Source organism: Octodon degus, unplaced genomic scaffold (genome assembly GCF_000260255.1).
Source record: "Octodon degus isolate 3935 unplaced genomic scaffold, OctDeg1.0 scaffold00032, whole genome shotgun sequence".
NCBI lineage: Eukaryota > Metazoa > Chordata > Mammalia > Rodentia > Octodontidae > Octodon > Octodon degus.
In genome coordinates this window covers 10691929-10715222 of record NW_004524608.1, presented here as the reverse complement: position 1 = coordinate 10715222, position 23294 = coordinate 10691929, and the positions used below count along the sequence as shown (strand labels likewise).

At 34.2% G+C, this 23294-nt stretch overlaps 1 protein-coding gene across 2 annotated transcripts in view; it reads right to left on the bottom strand.

The window, feature by feature from the left end:
- Fap (fibroblast activation protein alpha) overlaps positions 1-23294 on the bottom strand; it is a 70901-nt gene that overhangs the window by 42454 nt on the left and 5153 nt on the right. For both annotated transcript variants that reach the window (XM_012514427.2, XM_023713726.1), the window contains exons 3-10: positions 11181-11279; positions 10192-10286; positions 9021-9095; positions 7732-7784; positions 4313-4385; positions 3536-3656; positions 2477-2631; positions 159-262 (exon numbers count right to left, since the gene is read on the bottom strand). In XM_012514427.2, coding sequence (XP_012369881.2) covers positions 159-262; positions 2477-2631; positions 3536-3656; positions 4313-4385; positions 7732-7784; positions 9021-9095; positions 10192-10286; positions 11181-11279 — 775 coding nt within the window. The remainder of the gene's footprint in view (positions 1-158; positions 263-2476; positions 2632-3535; positions 3657-4312; positions 4386-7731; positions 7785-9020; positions 9096-10191; positions 10287-11180; positions 11280-23294) is intronic.

Genomic DNA, 23294 nt, shown 5'->3' with positions numbered 1-23294 from the left:
TGTTTTATATGCCTGGTAAGAAAAGATTCACTTAGACTGTTTTCTGTGGTCACTTTTATTATTGTACAAGGGCTCTTTTTAAAAAATTTGTGAGTGTAACCTTCACAAACTCTTAAAGTGCTAAAATTTAGTTAATAAGTAAAGGAACCTGAGATTACCTCGAGGCTATCATTGCTGGAACTGGGACTTCTCTGGGCCCGGCATACTGAGGGTAAGTGGTATCAATAATAAATATCCGAACAGTAGGATTCTTAGCCCCTGCCTGCCAAAAAATGGAGATATTTAAGCTCACATAATTCCACTTATTACCATCTAATAGACATTTTAGGAAATTAAGCATATTTTTAAAAACCACATAAGGTTAAGAATATTACCATTGATACTCTATATGTAACCAGGAACTTAATTTTATTTTTACTAAAAGGGCAATTAAATTGCCCTAAAAGGGCAATTAAAAATGTTGTACTGATCAGAGAAAAATGAATATTTTTAAATACTTGATGAGAGAAATTTGATGTATGAGGGCAAATACTTGGGACATAAAACTGCAGTTGCATAATCGACATTGTTTTCTGACCTTCAAGACAGTTCTGTCATCATTAAAATAATGGTCTCGTTGTGTGCCAAGAAGTGGGGGGAGGGAGGGAGATTGATCTGAGAGTCCAAAGATGAAATAAATGAAATATACTTTTGCAATTGCTATGTAATTTGGATTAGGACAATTACCAAATGCTCAGTAAGCTGCTGCATCACTACTGCTACCATCCCAAAAGATGAGGAGGATTTCACTTTCAAATCGAGTATCCGTGGAATTTACACTTTTCTTGTTTTGTGCTTTCTGTGCTACTGTATGCCTAAGATTTACATGACAGTATTGTTCATGCCTTGACAGCTTCTTAGGATTCCTGTTATTTTAATACAGAAAGATAGTCTTACAGTTATAATAAAATTTAAATCCACAAAGTGTAGATACAGAGTGTTCAATGATTCCATGCTGTTTGACTTCATCTGCAGAAATGTTCAGTCTCTTCTCAACTTTGTTGGTTTAGCAGGGAAATCTTTGCTTCTTTGGAGTTTTCCCATCTTTTTATCCAGCACCAGATGTTTCAGAAACTTCAAAGAAACATGTAAATTTGGGTCCTAACTTTCCAGTCAGTGTCGATACTCTTTGGTTCTGAGTTTTCTCATTTCTTGTGGCTCCAGGATATTTTCTCAAAGATTCAAGTTTTTTCACATGTTATTTCTCTGGTCTCAAAAACCAGTCCTACTACCAAATATCTTCAATTTTCTGACTTATTATATAGTCCTAGAGAAGTGTTGTCTCTATACACTCATCTATAATGTGTGCCATTCATGAATTAATTTGTTAATTTATTTATTGTGGTTCTTGGGATTGAACCCAAGGCTTTTCAATGAACTATATCTTGAGGTTCCCCCACCCCTATGACAAGTTATTTCTAAGACTCTAAATTGCTCAGGATAGGCTTGAACTTGTGATTCTTTCATCTCTGCTTCCTAGAGTGTTCAGGTTATAGGCATATGTTGCCATGCCCAGTTTAAACATGGCTTTAAACCTAGACATTAGCCTGTGTGCAATTGTAGTTTTATCCCCGTGGCCTATTTGGCTTGCATTAGAACTTCCTTATGCAAAGGCCATGTTTAGTCATGTAGTGACCCATATGGACCTTTCGGATCTACCTGTAACAGTGTTCTGCCTGACAAGTTAAAAAGAAGGAGCAAAGGAACAAAAGTCGTGCTTGAAAATCACATCCAATTCCTTATAAAAGCAGTGAATTAATTTATATTTCATTTTATCTCTTTTAAGTTTGTGATTTAAATTAAAATTAGGCTATACTTCTTCACTCTGGCTGGGCTGTTCTACTGCATACTCAGTTCTCTTCTCTGGAGACACTGAGTGTAGTTAAAGAATGTAGCATAATAACTCCAGAATAATCAATAAGCAAGAACTCTAAGCTAAAACTAGCTTTCTTTCTTTAATTCCCTGAAGGAAGTAACTGATATCCACAAACTTAACTTTCATATCTCCAGAAGACTATAACTTATGCCTGCTTCTACCTGACAGAACATCAGACTCTAAATTTTTATTTCCCATTCTCATTTTCATTTACATGAGAATTCAGGGAACTGCAAAAAAAAAAAAAAAAAAAAAAAAAAAGAACTTTACCCTGAATTTGGAACATGAAACATAAAAAAAATTAAAAATAAGGTTGTTTTTCCTCCATGATTTAGACCATATGTTTTTCAAAGATTCTGCAAAGACTACTTCATCCAGCACTACCAGATGCCCAAAGCAACAAATGTTCATATCAACAATAGAGTGCGGTACACTGTTTGCCTTACAATGCACAAGGACAAGTGGCTGTCCAAGCTTGTTGATCCCACCTCTATTCATGGTGATGACTGCTCGCTTTGACACCCAAGAAATGAGAGCATTTGCTACAAGTATTCACCATACCTTTGGGTAAGGAATATTTATCATTCTAGGATACTGGTCTTCACCATAATAAGAATAGGCTATAACTGGTATATCTGTATCATTAAATTCTGCATATGCCAAGAAATTTCCATTAGGAGACCACCAGAGAGCATATTTTGTAGCAAGCATTTCCTCTGAAAAATAAATAATTGTATGTTAATTACATCTTACTCAAAAGCATTGAAAGTACTTCTAAGTGACTATTTATTGACTGAAATAATTTATTTAGCATAGCTGTAACATATGTCATACTTTGGTTATTAAAAAATAAGTAGTTTGAATTAAGAGAACAGCTTAACCTTACATCTCAATCAAACATCAGTTAGTCTTGTTAGCAATTGACATTAATCAGAAATGTAATTTTAAAAATAAATAATAAACACATCAACAATAATTAATTCTTCCCTCAGGGAATCTTTTGGTTTTTATAGTAAACTAAAGTAGCTAAAACAGAGAGAACTGTAGCTTACTAGAATGTGAGATAACCATTTAAAGTTGAGTTCCTCTTCTGGGGATATCTATCTATCTGTCTGTCTATCTATCTATCTACTGTTCTACATATCTAGTTAGTTGAGATATATTTTTATGTACACATATATCTTTATCAAGATGGATAAGAGATTAGAAGATCTTCTAAAGTACAATGAAATCCTGGATCTTACATGGCACAGAATGAGAACATAATTCAAGACATTATTAAAAATTATGAATATTTCCCCTCAAAATAGCACAAATAGTTATGTAGGTTTTTTTGGGAAAAGATTTCTTTCTCCAAAAACTTAGCATAGTACCAAAGGGCCAAGTACTTATTGGAATATAAATCATTACTACTACTTTATAGTAATGTTTGTCAAGATAAATTCTACTAATCTTCTGATAATAAGATTTTTTTACAATAAGCACATTCCGCTTATAACCTAATAACAGCTTTTAGAAATACAAACATTTATCAGAATAGGATACCACTCATCTAAATCTTACCGAATACACCCAATTAAAAACCTGAAACAGCAGCAGTGGAAAAAGAATCCAATTTACCTTCATAAACCCAGTCTGGGATACCATTAAATATTGTATTTTCTTTTCCACTATATGTTACTTGAAAAGGTGGATCTTCTGGTCTTTGTTTCAAGTAGATATTATTCTGATAGACATACACCTAGAAGAGGTAAAAGTTAGTTAATAATGGGAAATTACTTAACAAATACAATGAAAGCTGTATTTGTTTTAGTTACTCACTCAAGACCTTTAAAGAGTAGCAAATCAGTTGCAAAAAAAAAAAGACATTCAACTAAAATATTTTAATAGGTTCTAAAACCCCTATTAACATCAGTTAGAATTTAAAAATCTATATAAAAACAATAAAATCTACACTCAGCTTTATTATACAAATAAATACTTATGCATATTGACAGAATGTCAAATAAGTCTCTGAATATTAATAGCTAGCCAGATCTAATCTTTATTTAGAGCCTTTAAATAAGAGCTTGGACAAAATTTCATGTTGTCTGAAGCTAGTCTGGGAAACTTGTGAAAACCATATTTTTCCTGAGTTTTCTGGCACAACACATTCTGGCTGAGTATAAGGATAAAGTTTTTGACTGCGATATTTAAAGAAGTCTATCCATGAGCTTTAGATTTTGCGGAATTCTCAGATGGGTTTCAATTTATCCAAACTCTTCCCATTTTTAACCACGAAAATAGTCATGAATGTATCTTTTTTTTCTTTCAGGCAGGGAAATTTAACAAAGGCCAAAATCAAATGGCTCCTTTTTCATTTAAATGATTAAACACTTCCATAATTTAAACACTTACTAGTTTATTCCCAACAGGCGACCAAGATAAATACTGAATTGGACGAGGAAGCTCATAGCCTTTTAGAAATTCTCTAGAAGAAAAAGAATAAAAGAATAAAAAGGAAAGAAAGAGAAGAAAGATGACAAATCTTTCTGTTCAGTGCAAATAGAGACTGCATAAACAGAAAAAAATAAACTATAAAATTTAATGACAATTATAGGAGACATCTTTGGTCCTACACACCTCATAGAGAGCTATTAGACTGTGGCATCATGGGATGGGATGGGAGGCATTAGTGATGGCTGTCACCTTTTCCATTTCTTATTGAAGCATCTCAAGTTTTTTGAACCTCAATGTTCAGCCCATTTTAGTGAGGTAAATGAATATATACCACGGATACATCTTTGAATGCTAATAGAATCTCTTCACTTTATAGAAAATAATTGTGATTTTAGAGAGATGACATAACTTTTTAAGATTACATTGCTAGTTTTTGGCAGACCCCCAATGAAACTGAAGTTTTAACCCCCGAGACTGTAAAATTTGTACACAACAGATTAAGACGGTTGCTGAATTGTCTTCCAGCTCTGAAATTCTATAATTGTGCTGAAGTTTAATGTGTGCTCTTCCACATTCTCATTCACAACCCCTATCTCTGTGAATGCATATGCATTTCAAATTTTTGAAAATACGATGCCATTTGACAATCTCCCCAGGGATCTGACTTGAAATCAGAAAAGGAAAGGAACATCTGATCTCAAGCTAAACTGAAAAACAGATCTTATACTGGGCAGTATGCCTTAAGCTTGCAAAGTTCTCCACCCATGGGCAAATTTCAAATATTCTAGTGGCCAAAAATCTCACTCTGGTGTTTAGAATCACTATACAGCTTTGCAAATACTCAAAATTAGGGACTTGCATTGTGGAGCCTCAGCAGTTCTTCAGCAAGTATACACTTGGAGTTTTATGTGTTAAAAATCATAGAATGCCATGTACGCATTTTGCCTTCCTTGCTTGAAGTTTGTATTAATAGTTTCATTAAGGCTCAGTGGGGTCAGTGAAACCAGGGCTTCTTGCAAAGTCTAATTTGAGGAGTCTCCAGAAGGACTCTGCACTCCTACATCCATCTCTCCAAACTGGACCTGACATGTGCCTGACGTTTACACCTTTGCTATACTCTGAACATTTAGATAGCAAAACAGACTTACGGCATGCATTACCTTGATTTAGTTTTCTTGGGTCATGCAGCATGATACCTAGCAGTTCATGAGGGAAGAGAAACAGATGTCCCTGGAGAAAGCTGACCATGGTAGCTGCCTTGGGAACTCCAAAAACCAGAGGGCAGCACATGAACACCAGGCCCATGGAAGTGGGAACAGAATGGAAGAGATTCCAGGATGGAGTCAAGATAATGACTCAGGAGTGAAGACATTCTTTCATTCTTCACTAGGTTTGAAATTCTGTCTTAAGCCAGTGTTCATGTTACCTTTGGCATTTTAATGAGGCCTTGTTTTTCTAGATGGGGTGAATGAAGGTGTGTAATGTTATGGGTGTGCCAAGCTGCAGACCTCAGTGAACACCTCTTATGGCTAGCCCACACTCCTGCCGTTTTCTGCTTTTCTTGGGCATCAGTGGTAGAAGACATGGAAAAAGAGAATGCTTTACAAGGGCAGTTATCTCCTAAATATTCTTTATCTAATGTGAAACCAGAGCAATCTCCATTTTCTCTCTGTTAGATTTTTACAGTCTTCAGGGCATAAAAACGGTTATAATCCCTGGCATTCAGTAAAGCCTTGAATCTCAACAAATTTTGTCATGACCTCACTGATAGTTTATTCCAAAACATACCAATTGTCAAAAAAAATGTGGAAAATTAGGTAGCTCTGCAGGCAGCAGAAAAAGCAGTAGTTTAAATTTCTGCAGAGGAACTCAATTCCTAATAAGGTTTAGTTTACGAAGTTTATACACACTGTGATTAAAATATTAATGTTGTCATTTTATTATAGAGTGTTTCTTAGTTTGGTAAACTCTAACATAGTAAATTTCAAAATGATTAAAAGAAAAACAAGAATATGATTAAGATCTGGGGAAATTATATTGAAAGATTTCCTCCTCACTCACCTAATATTTTCTTGCAAGTACAATTGGCACCTTAAATTCATTTAGAACTCTTATATGTGCTTAATAGGTGCTCAGTAAATATCTGTTGGATTTGACGATGAAGTTACAGAAAAGAAGATTTAGGATCCATTAGGTGATTTAGACTACATTAAGCAGTAGCTCCTATTTCTTAATTTAACAGTTTAAGGAGATCAACTATTCTTGTCTGAATATTTAAAAGAAGAAGATAACTTTTTTAAAAAATTGTGCCCTTGCTAAACAAAAGGGGAAATAGACCAGAAGATCTTTTTAAACCATATAATTATTTTTACCTTTTATGTAACAGCAAAGAAGGTATCGTATTAAGACGAGTAATTAAACCAATTCATGGTCCACCCATAGTCACAGTGATTTTTCTAAAGTGAAAATCTGATGGTGTCATTTCCTATTTAAAACCCTTCAGTGGTTTCCTATTGTCATCAGAAAGAAATCCAAACTCTTTTTAATGGTTTTCTTCTTATTCTGCGGCCCATGCTTCCCAGCCGCAACTCCCTCTCAGCCTCACACAGCCTCCCTCTGCTAAGTAGGCCCCTCTCCAGCTGCAGCCACACCGACACAGTTATGGTGTCCTGAACACCTGCTGTCCTCTCTCCCCTTTGTGCCTTTTATACTCTTCCTTGTGCCTGAGATTCTGCCCCTCAGTCCTGATCTGTATGTACACTCATTTCAGGTCTTTCTTATAAATGATAATAGTTTCAAATAGTGAAAGCCCCACAGAAGAATAAAATAATAAATGACAAATTTATATTATGTAAATTTAGGAGTATATTTAACATTTTAAATGTTAAATTAAACATTTTGTCATTTTTGAAATAATTAACTTTAACATTTGGCTATTTTAAATAATCAATGTAAAACCAGCTAATGAAGTATGTGTTCAGACACAGCTAATGTACGTATCTTCTTTCCTTCTGTCTCTCTCCAATGAAGTAGCCACTCTCCTGAAAATAGTATCTCATTCCCATGCATGTTTTTATCCTTTTACTACATATGTTTATTTCCATAAATAGCACAACTATAATTTTCTTTTTGAAAGTAGGAAAGCCAAAACTACACGACGTACAAAATACAAAGTGGTATTAGTCAGATAAGGAGAGGTGAGTACAGCGCAGAAGCAGTTCCTTTAATTCCTTAAGTTTTATGGGTTCACCTATTTAATAAAATAATAAGAAATTAAAATCTGCAACAAGAAAATGTATTCTTAACTTCAATTCCAAGATTAAATGGCGAAGCCTAGGTATTTGAGACATAGTGTGAATAAATAGTGGCGACCTTACCCATTCCTGAGGTCATAGATGTGGTACGTTGCTGTGTAAGAATATCTCCAAAGCTGTCAGAGAGAAGCAGAGACAGATTACATTTTAAAAAGCTCACATTGATAACGCACACTCACAGGTGATCCCTCTCGCGATTCAGAATTATAAAACATCTATTTCCACATAATTTCAATTCTAAGCCGAGTCTTCCTTTAAGTTTGACTGTAGACGATTGTGCTGTTTGCTTAAGCTCCAGACGCAATTTCAGCAGCGACTCAACTTTCACTGCATACAAAGCATAGCCAAAGTCATTTCTGATTACAGAAATTTTATGTTTGCTATATTCTATCCTAGGGCTTTTTTTTTATACTTTACCTGGATTGAACTAAAAACACTGTGATTTTCATAGCCCATAGAGATTATCCTGTACTTTGGTAAAAGTGATTCTCTTTGAAATTAGATAGGGGCTGGAGAGATAGTCAGCAGTCTAAAGCGCCTGATTAAGCAAGTTTAGGCAAGATTGTAGGCACAGTGGTTCATCCCCAGCACCACAGGCCACACCAGCCCTGCCCCCAGGGCGGGCTGAGCTAGGAAAAAAAAAAAAAAAAAGGATAGAATTTCATTAGGCATATAGTTTCATTGCAGTATGCATTCTACAACTTCATTTGAAAAGGAGAAATAGTAAATAGTCTAGTGATGTGAGAATATTTCCAAACTAGGCTTTCAAAAACATAGATTCAAATTCCTGTCTATCACCCAGTAGATAGCATTGGGTTTCAGCACATAGCAATGATACAACACTGTAAATTTTCTGCTTTCAATTATAATAAACATTTAAGGTTAAACTAATAAACTTTCATGAGGTTAAACTTTGTTAAGAACTACTAATTGTTCATGATACGGAATAGCTTTAGAACTACAAAGATGAGGCCAGGGATATAGCTCAGTGGCATAAGCACTTGCCTAGTTCAATCCCTGGAACTACAAAAACAAAAACAAAAACAAAAACAAAAACAAAAACAAAAAAAGAAAGAAAGAAAGAAAATAAATACAAGGATATTTCTTTCCTTCTGACAGAGAGTAGGGCCTGAAAATGAGATTTTCTTCTTTAGAGGAAAGTGGTTTCCACTACTTGTCAATAAATGCAAGTAGCAAATGAACAAGAATGCAACTTCAAAGTTATTTGTGTATGTTTCAGGACTCATTTAGTTCTCAAATATTTAGAGATTAAAATAGATTTTTATTTTTCTCTTACTTTTATAAAACAATCTTGAGATTCATGAGAGATACAGTGATTAAATAGTGGATACCTTTGAGTAATCGCTTTCAAGATATACAAATTGCCGATCAGATGATAAACCATAACTTGAAGCATTCACACTTTTCTGAAATTATGAAGAAGCTGATTAGAACACACAAAACAAAGGAGCATATAAATTTGTAGCTCTAAAGCTTCAAATCATTGATAATTCCCTACATATAATTTCAATGGAATTATAAATGTTTCTGTGATACCTATGTATATAAACTATTCACTGTGAAGGAGATGCAATAAATAAGATAGACTGTGAATTCAAAAACTTAAAGTGTTAGATTTGTCAATGAGTGGCATTACAAGTTAAAAATTTCTATCAGAGAGAATCATCATAACATTGTAAAAGCTTTAAGAGAAGAAGTGACAGAATCCAAATAAAAGGATAATTGGTTACTCAGATGAGGAAAATGTGACCCGAACTTTCAAAAGATAAATGGGTTTTTAAGGACAGCAGAAATAGGGGTGCTCAAAGCCCAAGAGGAAAATTTAACATGTGTCCGTCTATCAGGCTCCCCACATATTGAACATTTATTCTATGTTAGATACTGTCTTAAACCCTTTGAACTGTGATTTCATTTAATTCTTTTTTTTTAATTTTTTTTGCATTTATTTATTGTGTGTATGTGTGTATGTGTGTGTGTGTGTGTGTGTGTGGCCAGCTCAGCCCACCAGGGAGCGGGGCTGGCTGGCATGTGGTGCTGGGGGATTGAACCGTGGTCCCTGTGCTTTGCCAAGCTTATTCTAAGTAGGTGCTTTAGACCACTGAGCCATCTCTCCAGCCCCTCATTTAATTCTTATATTAAATCAAAGGCGTATTATTATTCTCACTTTACCGATGAGGAATTTGAGGCATAGGAAGTTCTGTGTAGCATAGAACCTTGTCCAAGTTCCCTAGTTGGTAACTAGCACAACTAGCATTTGAACTTGAAGTTCCTGACTCTTGTCTTACGCCCTACTATGTCCACAGAAGAGCAAAGATGCTCTATTACTTAAAGGCCAGGATAGTTGTCCAGAGCAACCAGAAGAGAGAACAGGAGTGAGACAGTGGGGACTGGAGCTGGGAAGGCAGGTTGAATCCAGATCCAAAGCTAAGATTTGGAAATTGTTCCTCAGTCAGTGAAGACCTAGGAAAGGTTTCTGAGGAGGAAGATGATAAGGATACATACCATGGTACTATTGCTCAAAAATGTATATGATTCTCCTGTTTCAATATTATATAATATAACATTTTTATCTGTAGATTGATGAAGATATTCTTCTCCTTTATATAAGAAAGAAAGCAAAATTTGACATGATCTCTCTTAATAGGAAATGAATTGATAATGAAAGCACACTTATTTCACAGTTAAGTTTAAGGTAAATATTTGTTTATCAGATTTAAAATAATAAGTTGGTGATGGAAGAAAAAAGTATTTTTTCAAAATTTTACACAAAAATAGTTATTTGCTAGCACACTAGCCCTATGCTGTTTCAGTATAAAATTTTGTTTTCTGTGGGTTGCAAAGAGAATCTATTCATTTAAATGCCATTTTTTCTTTTACAAATGGCATGCTTCATTTAAAATAAAGATAAATTATATTTGGAATTTATTTACTTTAGTTTTAACCTAATTTATATGAATCTTATTTTCTAAAGAGACACTGACACACTCTTTTGTTGGTGGCACTGTATGTATAGAACTATACATATCATAAACTATTTAATTTTTCTCACTATAGACTTTTGAGAACATTCTACTGTAAAGAAGTAAATACCAATTTTGTGACTCTAAGATTTATCATTAGAGTGGGATTTTTTGTTTTTCAGGCTATTTCATAATAGAATTTCTTTCTGAGCAAAGTTCTTGTGATCATTCTTGTTAGAGTTTTATGTCTCTATCCTTGAAACTGTACCAGACACTAAAATTATTTCAGTGATGCATTTACAAAATTTACTTTTCTGATAAAACTCCTGCTGGCCATTTAACTATTAAACAAACCCAAATCAAAAGGTCTTATCAAAAGACTTTGGTGTGTGCTTGAGTTTTTCAAGTATTTCCTCCTTTTTCTCATTTCACCTGATACAGTTTTAGTTACCATAAAGGTGTATTAGCATAAAAATTAAAGCTAAGTACATTATAAACAAACCTCAGAAGATAAAGAAAAAGTTCACTTACCTGAAATCCAGTTTGGAAAAAATATCTCATAAGAGAATGTCCCATTTAAAATATCGTTCAATGTGAGGGCTCTTGTTGTATCTCTTTTAGAGTGATAGACTTTGAAAAACAAAGAAACATTCTATTAATAAAAACAAGGTTAATAACTCAACTAGGTTTTAAGCCTTGTCTTTACTTAGAACTTTGCTCAGAAAGAAAGTATTGTTAATTAGATAATCTGAAAAATCAATAAAATCCTACTCTAATGATAAATTTTACAGAGTCACAAAATTGGTATTTACTTCTTCAAAGTAGAATGTTCTTTTAATAGTTAAAAGGTTTCTTATATAACATGACATGGTGTGCCATTTGGTAAGGGCTTGTTCAGCTCCTATTTTTAAAATAATATTGGTGTAGACAGGGTAACCAAGGGTGGGAGAGGTGGCTGACTGGAAGAGACAGTTGTTAGAAGAAAATGAAGAAAAGTGAAGGCTGTAGACCAGGACCACACAGAAGAGCTGAGACATTTTTGTCAGGTGGTAAAGAGCTGTTAGGCTTTCTGAGGCGGAAGATGAGCTGAGCGTCTACCAAGTGTAGGCCAAGTAGGGCTAGGATCACAGATCATGTGATTTGATTAAGAACTTGGTTTGCATCTTGGTCCTCTGCCTAGTTGCAAAAGTTCATCTTCTTGTTTCATATTATCTCGATTTTATTTTCTTTTAAATTTATTTATACTTTGGATTTCTCAAATAATGGAAACCATGTGATATTTAAGCTTACGTTATTTGATTTATTTATTTAATCTTATGGTCTCAGGGTATCCATTTTCCTAGAAGTGACACGAACTTGGGGGAAGTGAAGGAGGGGAGGGAAACAGATAAAAAAGAATTAAGATGGATAATATACATGCACCAACATCCCACAGTGAATGTAAACACTATGTATTGCAAATATGTACAAATAGAAGTAATACAAGCTATTCAAAAGAAGCAGAGCCTACTTTCAGTTCACTGTATGGTCTCAGACAGTCTAGGCTTGGGTTTTTATTGATTTATCTGTGATATATTTTAGCATTCTGTTTGGCTGAATAAGATCAGGCAGAATCTTTATCTTTAGAAGTCTCAACAAACACATTAATGAATATAGGTAATTTTCTGATGCCGTGTATTTTTATAAAGAGAAATTGGACCAGGAATGAGGAAAATCACATGAATTCTACAAAGGATCTTAGAAATCCTAAGAGTAATTTGCCATAGAAATACTAACCTAATGTAGCTTGCAAACCCCAAGTAAATTTCAGTTATATTTGAATGCTTCTAAACAGCTGTGTTTTTTTTCAAACTTGATCTTACTCTCAGAAAAACTCATTAGAGTGCCCTAATTCAATCAAATATGCTAGAGGGATAATAAGGCAAGAATCTCCCAAGACATTGTCATGCCCCCACTGGACTCTCTATTCTTCTCTTCTAGGTACTTCTCTTGGTTGCTACTTATAAACTGAAATTGGTGGAAATGTCCTATCCCTTGAATAGCCTTTAAGAATCTGACATTTTCCCATGTTAAAAAAGAACAACAAAACCTTTAATCATGAGAGATATCCCTACATGCTTCTACTAAGTCTTCCATAGCTTTCCAGGCCTGTTATGATAAAGACCGAAAATGATACCCTACATCATAGACTCTGGCTGGTCTGGGAGGGTGTAACCAGCTATGCCCTTCCTGCCTCTCACATTCTTCTCTAACTTTCAAGCATGCCAGGCTTTCTGTTTCCCAATATTCTTTTCTCTCTTCAGGGCTTCTGTACCTCTTCTTCAAGAAATTCTTCCTGATCCTCCAACTTAAATAGGGTTCCTCTGCTATAATTCCTATAGAATAGTAATTCCCATAGACTGTGCTCCTTTCTTTCAGAACACTTGCCTTGGTTTGTAATTATGTATGTATTTGAGTGATTATTTTACAAAGGTTTCTTTAACACCCCTCATGTAATCAAAATAGTTCCTAGAAGTCAGGGACCATGTCTTATTTTGTTGTTACTTTGCAGTGTCTAGCATATACAGGCAGTGAATATGTACTTGCTAAGTGAATGAATGAATACAATGAAGGATAGATGAATAGGTGGATAGGGTATGAGCTCTCTTTTTAGTTTCAAGTATGGCTTTGTTTAGTCTCTGGCACCCAGTTTGCTCATCTACATAAAGAAATTTGGCTAGAAGATATCAGTCCCTTCTAGCTCTGCTGTACTAGATTTGAAATGTGAACCTCAACCTGTTCCATTTGCTTTGAAGTCACATAAAGGTACTACCATGTAATCTGAACTAGATACAAGCATCTTTTGATATTTTAACTGATTTCCACTGATACAAGTGTGTTCTACCCACACTTGGTTAGGACCTTGTTTAACGTCTAATTTTCTAAAACTTATGATTATCCTATAGAAAATAAGCAACTGATAAGCCTCTTTACAACTAGATTCTAAATAGTTCATCCTTTTAAATTATTGTATCTTTTTAATGTTTAACTTCTTATATTCTCTTTTCATTCTAAGTAAGGCCATGCATACTATATAATCACTGAAATGAAGCTTCTATTTAACTGAATGTTTGATTGCAAAATTCATACAGCTGATTCTCTAATTCCTATTCAATGACTATAAGATCATTTACTATAAGATCATTATAGCATTATAATGATTGTTGAATATTTAATTACTTTTTCTTTCCTAAGAAAAATTGCAATCTGTTTTAATATCAAAGAAAAAATATAGCATTGTGTGCAGTGGAAATTATTTTTCATTTGAAATACATTTATCTAATATCTCTACAATCCTTAATATCCAGATGGAAAATTTAAAAATGCAGCAAATTTATCAACCTTGAATACCAAAATAACTAGATAGTTGTTTAAGTGAAAAAATATTTGATATTAATTTAAAGAATCCCAAATATAACCTTGCAGTACCCTATTTTTAAGTGCAGCAGAAATAATGTTTTCATTGAAGTGAACAAATGTATCATGTCAGTTTTTCCTATTTAAGAATCTTTGCATATGACTTTCTTCATAGTTATGTTTAGCTATATTCTTCATTTTCATTGAAGTTTTGAGACAATTTACCTAAAAAATTTAACTCATAATATGCAGTCAATAACTATCACATTTTAGCTTTAACATACCTCATTCCTCAAATAAGTATTTTAGATCAATGTTTTCCAAAAAAACTATTAGGACTTCCTGTTTTTCCTGTTGTTTTTGAACATCAACTAAAACCACAGTATAGGCAATGCAGTTCCAGATTAGGATATTAGTATATGTTTATTTTACTTTAATAAAATTCACTAGTCCTACTTGGAATATTTTGAACATTGAACAGTGCCATAACTAAATCATTGAAATTATAATCACAAGTCAACTAGTATTAATGTTGTTATATGGATAAATGAAATTTACATAAAAGCAAGAGTTTCAAATTATTTAATACCTACTTATTTTTCTTTTCATATCATTAATAATATCCTGATCCTTATCAGATTTCCAGAATTATTTAGTTTTTTAAACCTTACTTGTAGACTATTTAGAAAGACTATACTTGATGTTACATTCCTTTTTTTGTGTATTTATTTATTTTTGGTAGAACCGGGGATTGAACTCAGGCCCTTGCGCTTGGCAGGCAAATGCTTATTCTACTGAGCCATCTCCCCGGCCCCGCTTGATGTTACATTTCTTATTACTTCCTAGTTAGGCATTTATTTAGATGGTGTGTAGTAGTTATAGACGCCAGCAATCTATATAGAGAACCAACGTACGTCCTGTGGTGACTCGAAATATTGACAAAGCTATTATAAATATGTATTAATTTTTTTCTCTCTCTGGTCTCCAGCTGGAGCCATCTTTGTTCTAAAATATGTATTAATTGTGTGACCAATTTCCATAATGACAGTAGCCCTCAGCACCACCGCCAGGGAGGTAGTGAATTGATGTGCAAAGTGCGTGTCCAGATGATCCTGCTACATTGACCGGGAAATGGGTCCTCGCATTGGTGGGGAGGATGACAGCCGACCTCATGCTGTCTTTGTAGAGCACAGAATATTTGGTGTAGTCATGGGTTAAAAAGTATAGATGTGTTGGTGTCAGGAAGCACACAGCTAGAAATCACTCTCAGTTCAGTGGGAGGCAGGGATTTAAGCTCAACGTTCTTCTCTTCCGGTGGCCACATGTTCACAACCCAGCTGAAGAAGGTGTGGCTTCCGGGTATTGCATTAGGTAACATGTTAGAGTGAGACTAAAACAAAGTTTACTCAGAATGGCTGATCCCATATCCCAGTCTCTTTTTACACACAGAAAGACCGTTAATACAATAGTGTGTCAGGAATGTGTCACTACATTGTCAATGTTGATCACTATGACAATCAGGAGTGGAAATAATCTTTTAATCAGGCATTTTGAAAAGGCCACTGGATTTTCACTATCTCAACACTTATTATTGCACAGGAATATTTTCACCTTTGTACTGACATGAAAAAAATTCAATATGGAATAAGTCCCTAACTATGAAGGTAGAAATTGTGGGTTTGGTTTTTTTTTTTACCCTATAGTATTCCCAGCAACTAGGATAACATTTACATAAAATAGAAGCATGGTAAATATGTGTTGGAATAAAAAATGACTTGATGGATATTGTGCTACTTTAATTTTGATAATTCTCCCTCAGAGAGATACCTGTCCTTATTTTCTACCCGTTAGTTCATGTCGTACATTTCACATATCTGCTCCTCTACCTAGATAGATACCTAGATATGACTTCATTTAAATATTTCTCTAAATTTGTTCCTTGGAGCACAGGAATTTTTAGGGTTTTTTTTAAGCCCTTACTGAAACCTACTGAATTAGAATGTCTGGGGATGAGTCCTGGGTGTTTAAAGTTTTATGAAGCTCCCTAAATGATCCTTTTGCAAAAGTTCAAAATGCTATCTATATGATTTTGCTGAGTCTACTCTGTTCAGCACTCCTGTGCCTACCAGTGGAATTTCTTCTTGATTACAGAACTCCTGGTAGTATAAGCTGGCCTGGACTATCTCTTCAGGGAGAGTAAATTCCATAAATAAGGACTGATGATAGAGGTCAAAGAAGGCTGTTAGTTTCTTTTCATACTTATCTCAGATTCAGTGATCTTGCTCGTCACCTCGCAGCTCTGCTTTAGACCTCTTCCATTTGATGATCAAGTAGAGAAAAAGCAAGGGGATTTATTCTGCTCCAGATTAGATTTAAATAAGATTATGAAGAAGGCATTGGCACCATTGTTCTTTAGTGTTTTGAGTGTGTGAATTCATGTATAAATCAGTATAAAATGTGTCCCCAAAGAATTAAACACACGAAAGTAGTCCCTGTAATTTGGAAAACATTCCATTCTTGATTTGTATTTTTAGATGAATCTTTGTGTCCGTTTCCAAATAATGTTTAAACACTGAAATATAAGCATATGATTTTGGAAGGACAGCTTTGACATTTTTAATTTTTAAACTCTAATGGTTAAAAGGAATTAGAAAGGAAACCTGAAAGCATATCTTTCTTCTATATATAACTGAGGCTTACTTGATAACACTTAATTCTTGACAGTGCCCTTAAATTTGATTTAGCTCATCGTTAGCATAGTTATTCATACATTGCTTAAACTCTCTAATTAACTATGCTTTAATTAGTTGCATTTTCAACTTATTAAAGCAAAGTTGCAAATTATTTCAATTACATATCCAAGAAATTACGGTTCATAAAGTGATTCACAAGCAAGTACTGATTCACTGTTCCAATTCTTTCTTAATACTTTGTTTTTCTTATAGGGCTGTTTTTGCCATTTAATTGCCTAGTTCTAAAAAATTGAAAGTAAGTGCTAGCATAGAAACATTTTATATCAGCTGTGATACTTATAAATTAAATGAGAAAATATGCTCTACTAAGTGAGCATAAAGACGGCTGGCGGGAATTGATGTCATGAGGCCATTCTGAGAGAGTGACTTGAGCACTGAGGTGGCCCCGAGCCCGCCACACCCATTCTCCTAATGCTTCTGCATCGTCTCCAGCTGCCTCCTCAGGTCAGACTTATGCCTGGATTAACTACCACAGGAACAGTTGTAAGAAATATTACAGTGGGAGCAATTAGTGTTAACTTTGTCCAAGACTTACACCTTTGAGAAAATGCATTTTATGCTAGAAATAGGAAGTGTTATAATCTACAACACTTTTTGGTTTGGCTGTTTTGGGGGTTGAACCCAGGGTCTTTCTACTGAGATACGCCCTCACTTGTTTGCACATTTTTATTTTTAAATTTTGGGACAGGATCTGGCTAAGTTCCTAAATTGTTCAGGCTGGGATAGAACTTATGATTCTTCTGCCTCAGCCTTCAGAGTGCTGGGATTATGAATGTGTGTCACCACATCTAGCCCCAGAGTGTACTAAATTATTTTAGGTAACAAACACTCTCCATATATGGTTCCTTTAAATTTGCTCAGCATCCCTATGAGATATTATGAATCCTACCATGAACACTATTTTACAAATTTGGAAATGGGAATTAGAGAAACACACTAACTTCCCTGATACATGTAAAAGGCAATTTAAATCCAGTTCCGTCTGATTTTACAGCCTGGGTACTTTACCAATATTCTAACTATTTATAATAAAATCAATAATATGAACCAAATGTAAAAAAATATGGACAGGAACCAAGCAACACAGAAGTGTGTAATAACTTTTCTTAAAGCCCAGAATAAGAGAAAAGAGTACAATCTGAGCTTTATCTAAGCAAGAGGTTGTTAGCAACAAAACTCTTGTGGTTAGTGGAAGAGTGCAGTAACTCTCATTTAAGAAAGAAGTTTTCAATAGATATTGTGAAATAGGAAGAAAGATGTCCAGATGGGTATGAGAAATATGGATGTGGGTGGAGGAAAGAAGGGAAAAGAAAGTAAAAAGAGAAGAAGGAGAAAAATAGAAACAAACCTTTTGTAAATAAGGAGGAGGAGATGGATTAAAGGGAGAAGACAGGAAAGGGGAAAATAAAGAAGAATCAAGGTGTGTAATGTACTGGTACAAATTCCCTGAATATGATTATTAGATACATCTAAAATGTACTAATGAAATTCCTTCTGAAAAATGAAAGTGGTTTTCAGTGATTATTTCTACAGGCAATACTGAACAACAAGTTAGTCAAAGGAATTTTCAAGCTTTTAAAAACACTCTACTTGTACATTATGATATTGTTATATTACTTTCATTAGGTTTGCTTTATTTTGAGAACTGAAGATTGCGAAGGCCACGGTATGGAATCAACATAATGCATAAGAGCAAGAATGGTGGAAACTATTTTGGTGACTTTGACTGTGAAAGCAAATCTTGTCTATATTTAAAACCCACTCATTTGCTCTTGGCGGCTCATCCTTCTCTGACCTCACTTGAAACTGTGGTATGGTGCTTCACTGCTGTTATTTGGGTTCAAGGAAAGGCCAGTTTCCTAGGTCGCCTCATGCTCCTAGGCGTCTATTGTGAATCGCTGATTGCACTCACCCATACCACCACTGCCACACTTAACCCTCACTGGGTTTCTGCTTGGCATTTCAGGTCTAAATACTCAACTTCCTTTTCGACATCTTTATTTGCATATGTTACAATCACTTCAAGATTATTATGTCAAAAAAATATCATGCTGCTCCTCCAGATTTCTTCCCACAAATGTCAGTATCTACTATTAGCCATACAATTCCTCAATTCAAATACTTCGGAGTGACCGTTGATCGCCCTCTTCCCTTATTCTCTTTGTCTAACATCTAGACCTGACGACTGCATCTCCTAAAACAGCTGTCTATCGTCTGCTTTCTTCTATTTTTACTGTGACACATCGGTAGATGACTCATTGTTCCTTCCCTCTGTAATTTCATTGTGGCTTTGATTTGTAGTTTCTTGATAATTAATGATGTTGAGCATCATTCCTGTGTTTATTATTTGGTTGTGTATCTTCTTTAATCAAATGTACAATCTTAAACCATTTTTTTAAACTGGGTTATTTGATTTTCTACTTGTGTTTTAAGATTGCTTTATATATTCTGGATGAAAGTCCGTTACCAGATATATGACTTGCAAATTTTTTGGTGGGTAGTCTTTTCATTTTTTTGATGTTGTCCTTGGCAACACAAAAGTGTTAAATTTTGAGGAAGTTCAATTTATATATTTTGTCTTTTGTTGCTTGTGCTTTTGGTCATAGTTAAGAAATCTTTGCCTAATCCAAAGAAATGAAGACTTATTCTTAGGTCTTAAAGTATCATCTCTTTGATTTACTTTGCATTAAATTTGTGTGTGTGTGTGTGTGTGTGTGTGTGTGTGTGTGTGTTTAGTGAAGTGTACAACATTCGTTTGCCCAGGTGTGTCCAGGTGTCCCAGCTCTACTTGTTAAGTGGTTCACAATGGAACTGTTATGTCATTTAAATAAAAAGTCAATTAACCATAGGTACTTTTTTATAGTATCACAATTCTATTATATTAATCTATGTATCTATCAATATGCCAGTACTGTATTGTCTTGACTGTAGTCTTGTAGTAAGTTGAAAGTAATTGGTGATTTGTTTTTCAAGCTTGTTTATTTTTCCAAGATTGCTTTAAACCATTCTTAGTCTCTTGCATTTTATTATTTGAAGATTAGCTTGTAAGAAACCTGGATTTTTAATAGAAATTGCCATTAATCTTTGGATAAATTTGGGGCATATTATCATCTTAAAAAATAGGTCGGGGATGTTTTTCAAATTATTTAGACCTTGTTTGGACTATTAATTGCTAACATAGAAAAATAAAGCCTTTTGTCCATGAATTTTATATTCTATAAGTATACTGAACTCATTTTTTCATTCAATAAGCTTTTTAGTGCATTACTTAGGGTATTTTATAAATAAGATTACGTCATCTACAACTCTAAGTATTATTTCTTCCTTTTTAGTTTGAATATCTTTTATTTCTTTTTATTTCCTAATTATCTTTTCTGGACTCACTAATAAAGTGTTGAATAGAAGCAATGAGGGTGGAACATTGTTCTGTTCCTGAACTCACAGGAAAATGCTAAATCTTTCACCATTAAGTTTGTTGTCACATGTAACAACATGTGTCAGGTTGATGAAATTCTACAATTTCTAGAGTGCTGAGGATTTTTGTCATGAAGGGGTGCTGGGATTTTGTCAAAATTTTTTGTATCTATTTTAATAATCATTAGGTTTTAGCCTTTTCTATTGGTTTGATTACAATAATATTTGAAATGTTTAACCATTCTTATATCTTACGGAAAAAAAAATCCCACTTTGTCCTGTCCTGAATTTGGTTTGCAATTAATTTGATTTTTAAAAATCTTTACATAGTTTGATACAGAGGCTCACTATATAGCTCAGACTTGTAGTGATCTTCCTATCTCTGTCTCTCCAGTGTTGAGATTGCAGATGTAATAATGCCTAGTTGTAGGGCTGACACAGCCCCCCCTGGGTTCCGGGGCCAGCATGGCATGTGGTACTGGGGATTGAACACGGGTCCTCGCGCTTGCCAGCCAGGTGCCTAGACTGCTGAGCTATTCCCCAGCTTGGTTTGCAATTAATTTGTTAGGAATTTTTCAATTATATTTATAAAAGATATTGGTCTATAGTTTTTTTCTATAGCTTTTCTATACTCTATAGAGTAAAATGGTAAATGTTCTGTGTTTTGAAAAAGTTTATGTACGATTGGTTATAATTCTTTAAATGTTTGGAGAATTCATGAACAAAACTACCTGAACTTAATATTTATTTTCTTGGAAGTTAGTAAATAATTAACTTAATCTTTTTAAGTGTTACAGTTCTATTGGTTTTTCTATTTCTTTTTAAGTAAGTTTTGATAATTAATATTTTCTAGAAATTTATTTGTTTCAACTACGCTTTTTGATTTTTTTGACATATAGTTGTTTTGACTTGTTGCTCTAAAGAGTCTTAAATACATCAATTTTCTTAAGTATACAATGACCATGTATATAAAAATTCACTTTAGATATTAAACAATATTATGCTTTTTATTCTTAATAGGAAAGAAAGGATAAGGCTATGTTATTTTGCTTTTGCTACCTAGTTTTAGTCAATTCACAAGGATATCAGAAAAAATGTTATTTGCTTTGAATATAAGGGCAAATATATAAGACACTGATTAGTATCTGGCTGCTCTATAAAAAAGATCATTTCACATTTTGTCTACTATGTTAGTTTTTTTATTTTAATGCTCACTTGACTTCTCTGTTTTTTGCAAAACAGATTCCATATTTTTCACTTGATTCCATATTCCTAATTTGAGTTCTTCTTTTTTTTTCTTTTTTTTAAATGTATTTGGTACATTTGGGACTACAGGGTATTCAAGGTCTCGCCACATAGATCAGACTCATAGTGATTCTCCTGTTTTCAGCCTCCCAAGTGCTGGGATTACAGACATGAGCTACCATGCCTAGTTTCCTAATCTGAACTTTGAAACATGTTTTTCCAAAAGATATGACTAGATGCTCATGTACAAGTTGTGACACAATTTGCTTTGAGAATCTGAAATAATTAAACATCTCAACATTATTAGAATTATCCAAACACTGGAATTTATTAAAGAAATTAAATTTGGAAAATCTCGCAGAGTTTGCCAAGATCCATCTTCTATGATAGTAATATCCAAATGCCAGTAAGAGAAAGACAATGCAGAAAATTAAATTATTTACACTCAAAACTCTTTATGACCTTGAACATTCTGAGATTTTGCCATCAGGCTTTTAAATTTTTCCAAATTTCCCCCAAGAGAACAATGAATAAATAAACTTAAAACTCTTACTATGATTGAGGGAGTCTGTTTCACAGTTCTGAATGTTAATACACACAGATCATTTCAGCTCTTAGAAACATATTTATATCTCTGTTGAAAATTTTTGCATTTCATTCCTATCTTATTTTGCCAAAAATTATTTGTTAGGCTATACTATTAATAATTATAATTATTATAATAACAATGGGGTTTTGTCTAAAATATAGACATCTATTTTTCATAGACCGTATTAAGCTCCAGTCTACTTAAATAATAATGATATATCTTTCCTGAAATACATCAATCAATGCATTACTTAACTATATCAGCAATCATTGTCTGTTTTTGTATACACTGTATATATGTATACGTGTGTATGTATGTGCATAGCTATATGCAAATTTCCTAATTAATCTGTTTGAAGAATTTTGGGTTCACAGCTATATCAGCCTCTCTGGCTTTTACAATTTCTAAAATGCTTCCTGCTTCTGGGTCTTTTCACCTAATCCCTTCGACATTGGTGGCCTGTGCCCCAGTTTTTCTTCTTTTAGTCCTTAAAGTCCTATTCAATCACCATCCTTTCTCTGAGCATCCCTGATACATCCTGAATTGATCCCTCTCCTTAATATCATAGGCTCAAGCCCTAAGCCTCAATGTAACTCTATGTGGAAGCAAAGTCTTTAAGGATTTCAAGTTATATGGGGTCATAAACCTAGAGCTCTAATCCCATAGGACCTCCATCCTTAGAGAAAAGATGACAACTGCGAGGCACTCAGACAAAGAAAGGGCATCCTGTGGAGACAGCTGTCAGCAGACCAAGGAGGGAAACCTCTGGAATGAAAAATCAGCTGAAGTCTTGATTTTAGGCTGCCAGCCTCCAGAACTGTGAAAAAACATATTCCTGTCATTTAAGTCAGTTATGGTATAGTATTGTGTTTTAGTAGTCTAATACAAAACTTAGTATCAACTATAAGCTGCTGCTGAAATAACATTTAAAAAGAAGCCAAAAATCTAACTTTATAGGTAAAATATGATTATTTAAAACTATCAACCAATACAAAGTTGTATACTGAAATACCCAGGCCAAGATGAATCAATCAATTAATCAATGAAAATAAAACCAAAGGAAAGAGTGTTAAAGTAGGCAATACGATTTCAGGGTGGTCTGCAGCTGACTCACAGTGGTTTGCAGTGGCCCTTGTCATACTGACAGCACAGAGGCCCTACCAGAACAGCATGAGATTCCTTCGCACAATTGCATAAAACTCTCTCTCTGTCTCTGTCTCTGTCTCTGTCTCTGTCTCTCTCTCTCTG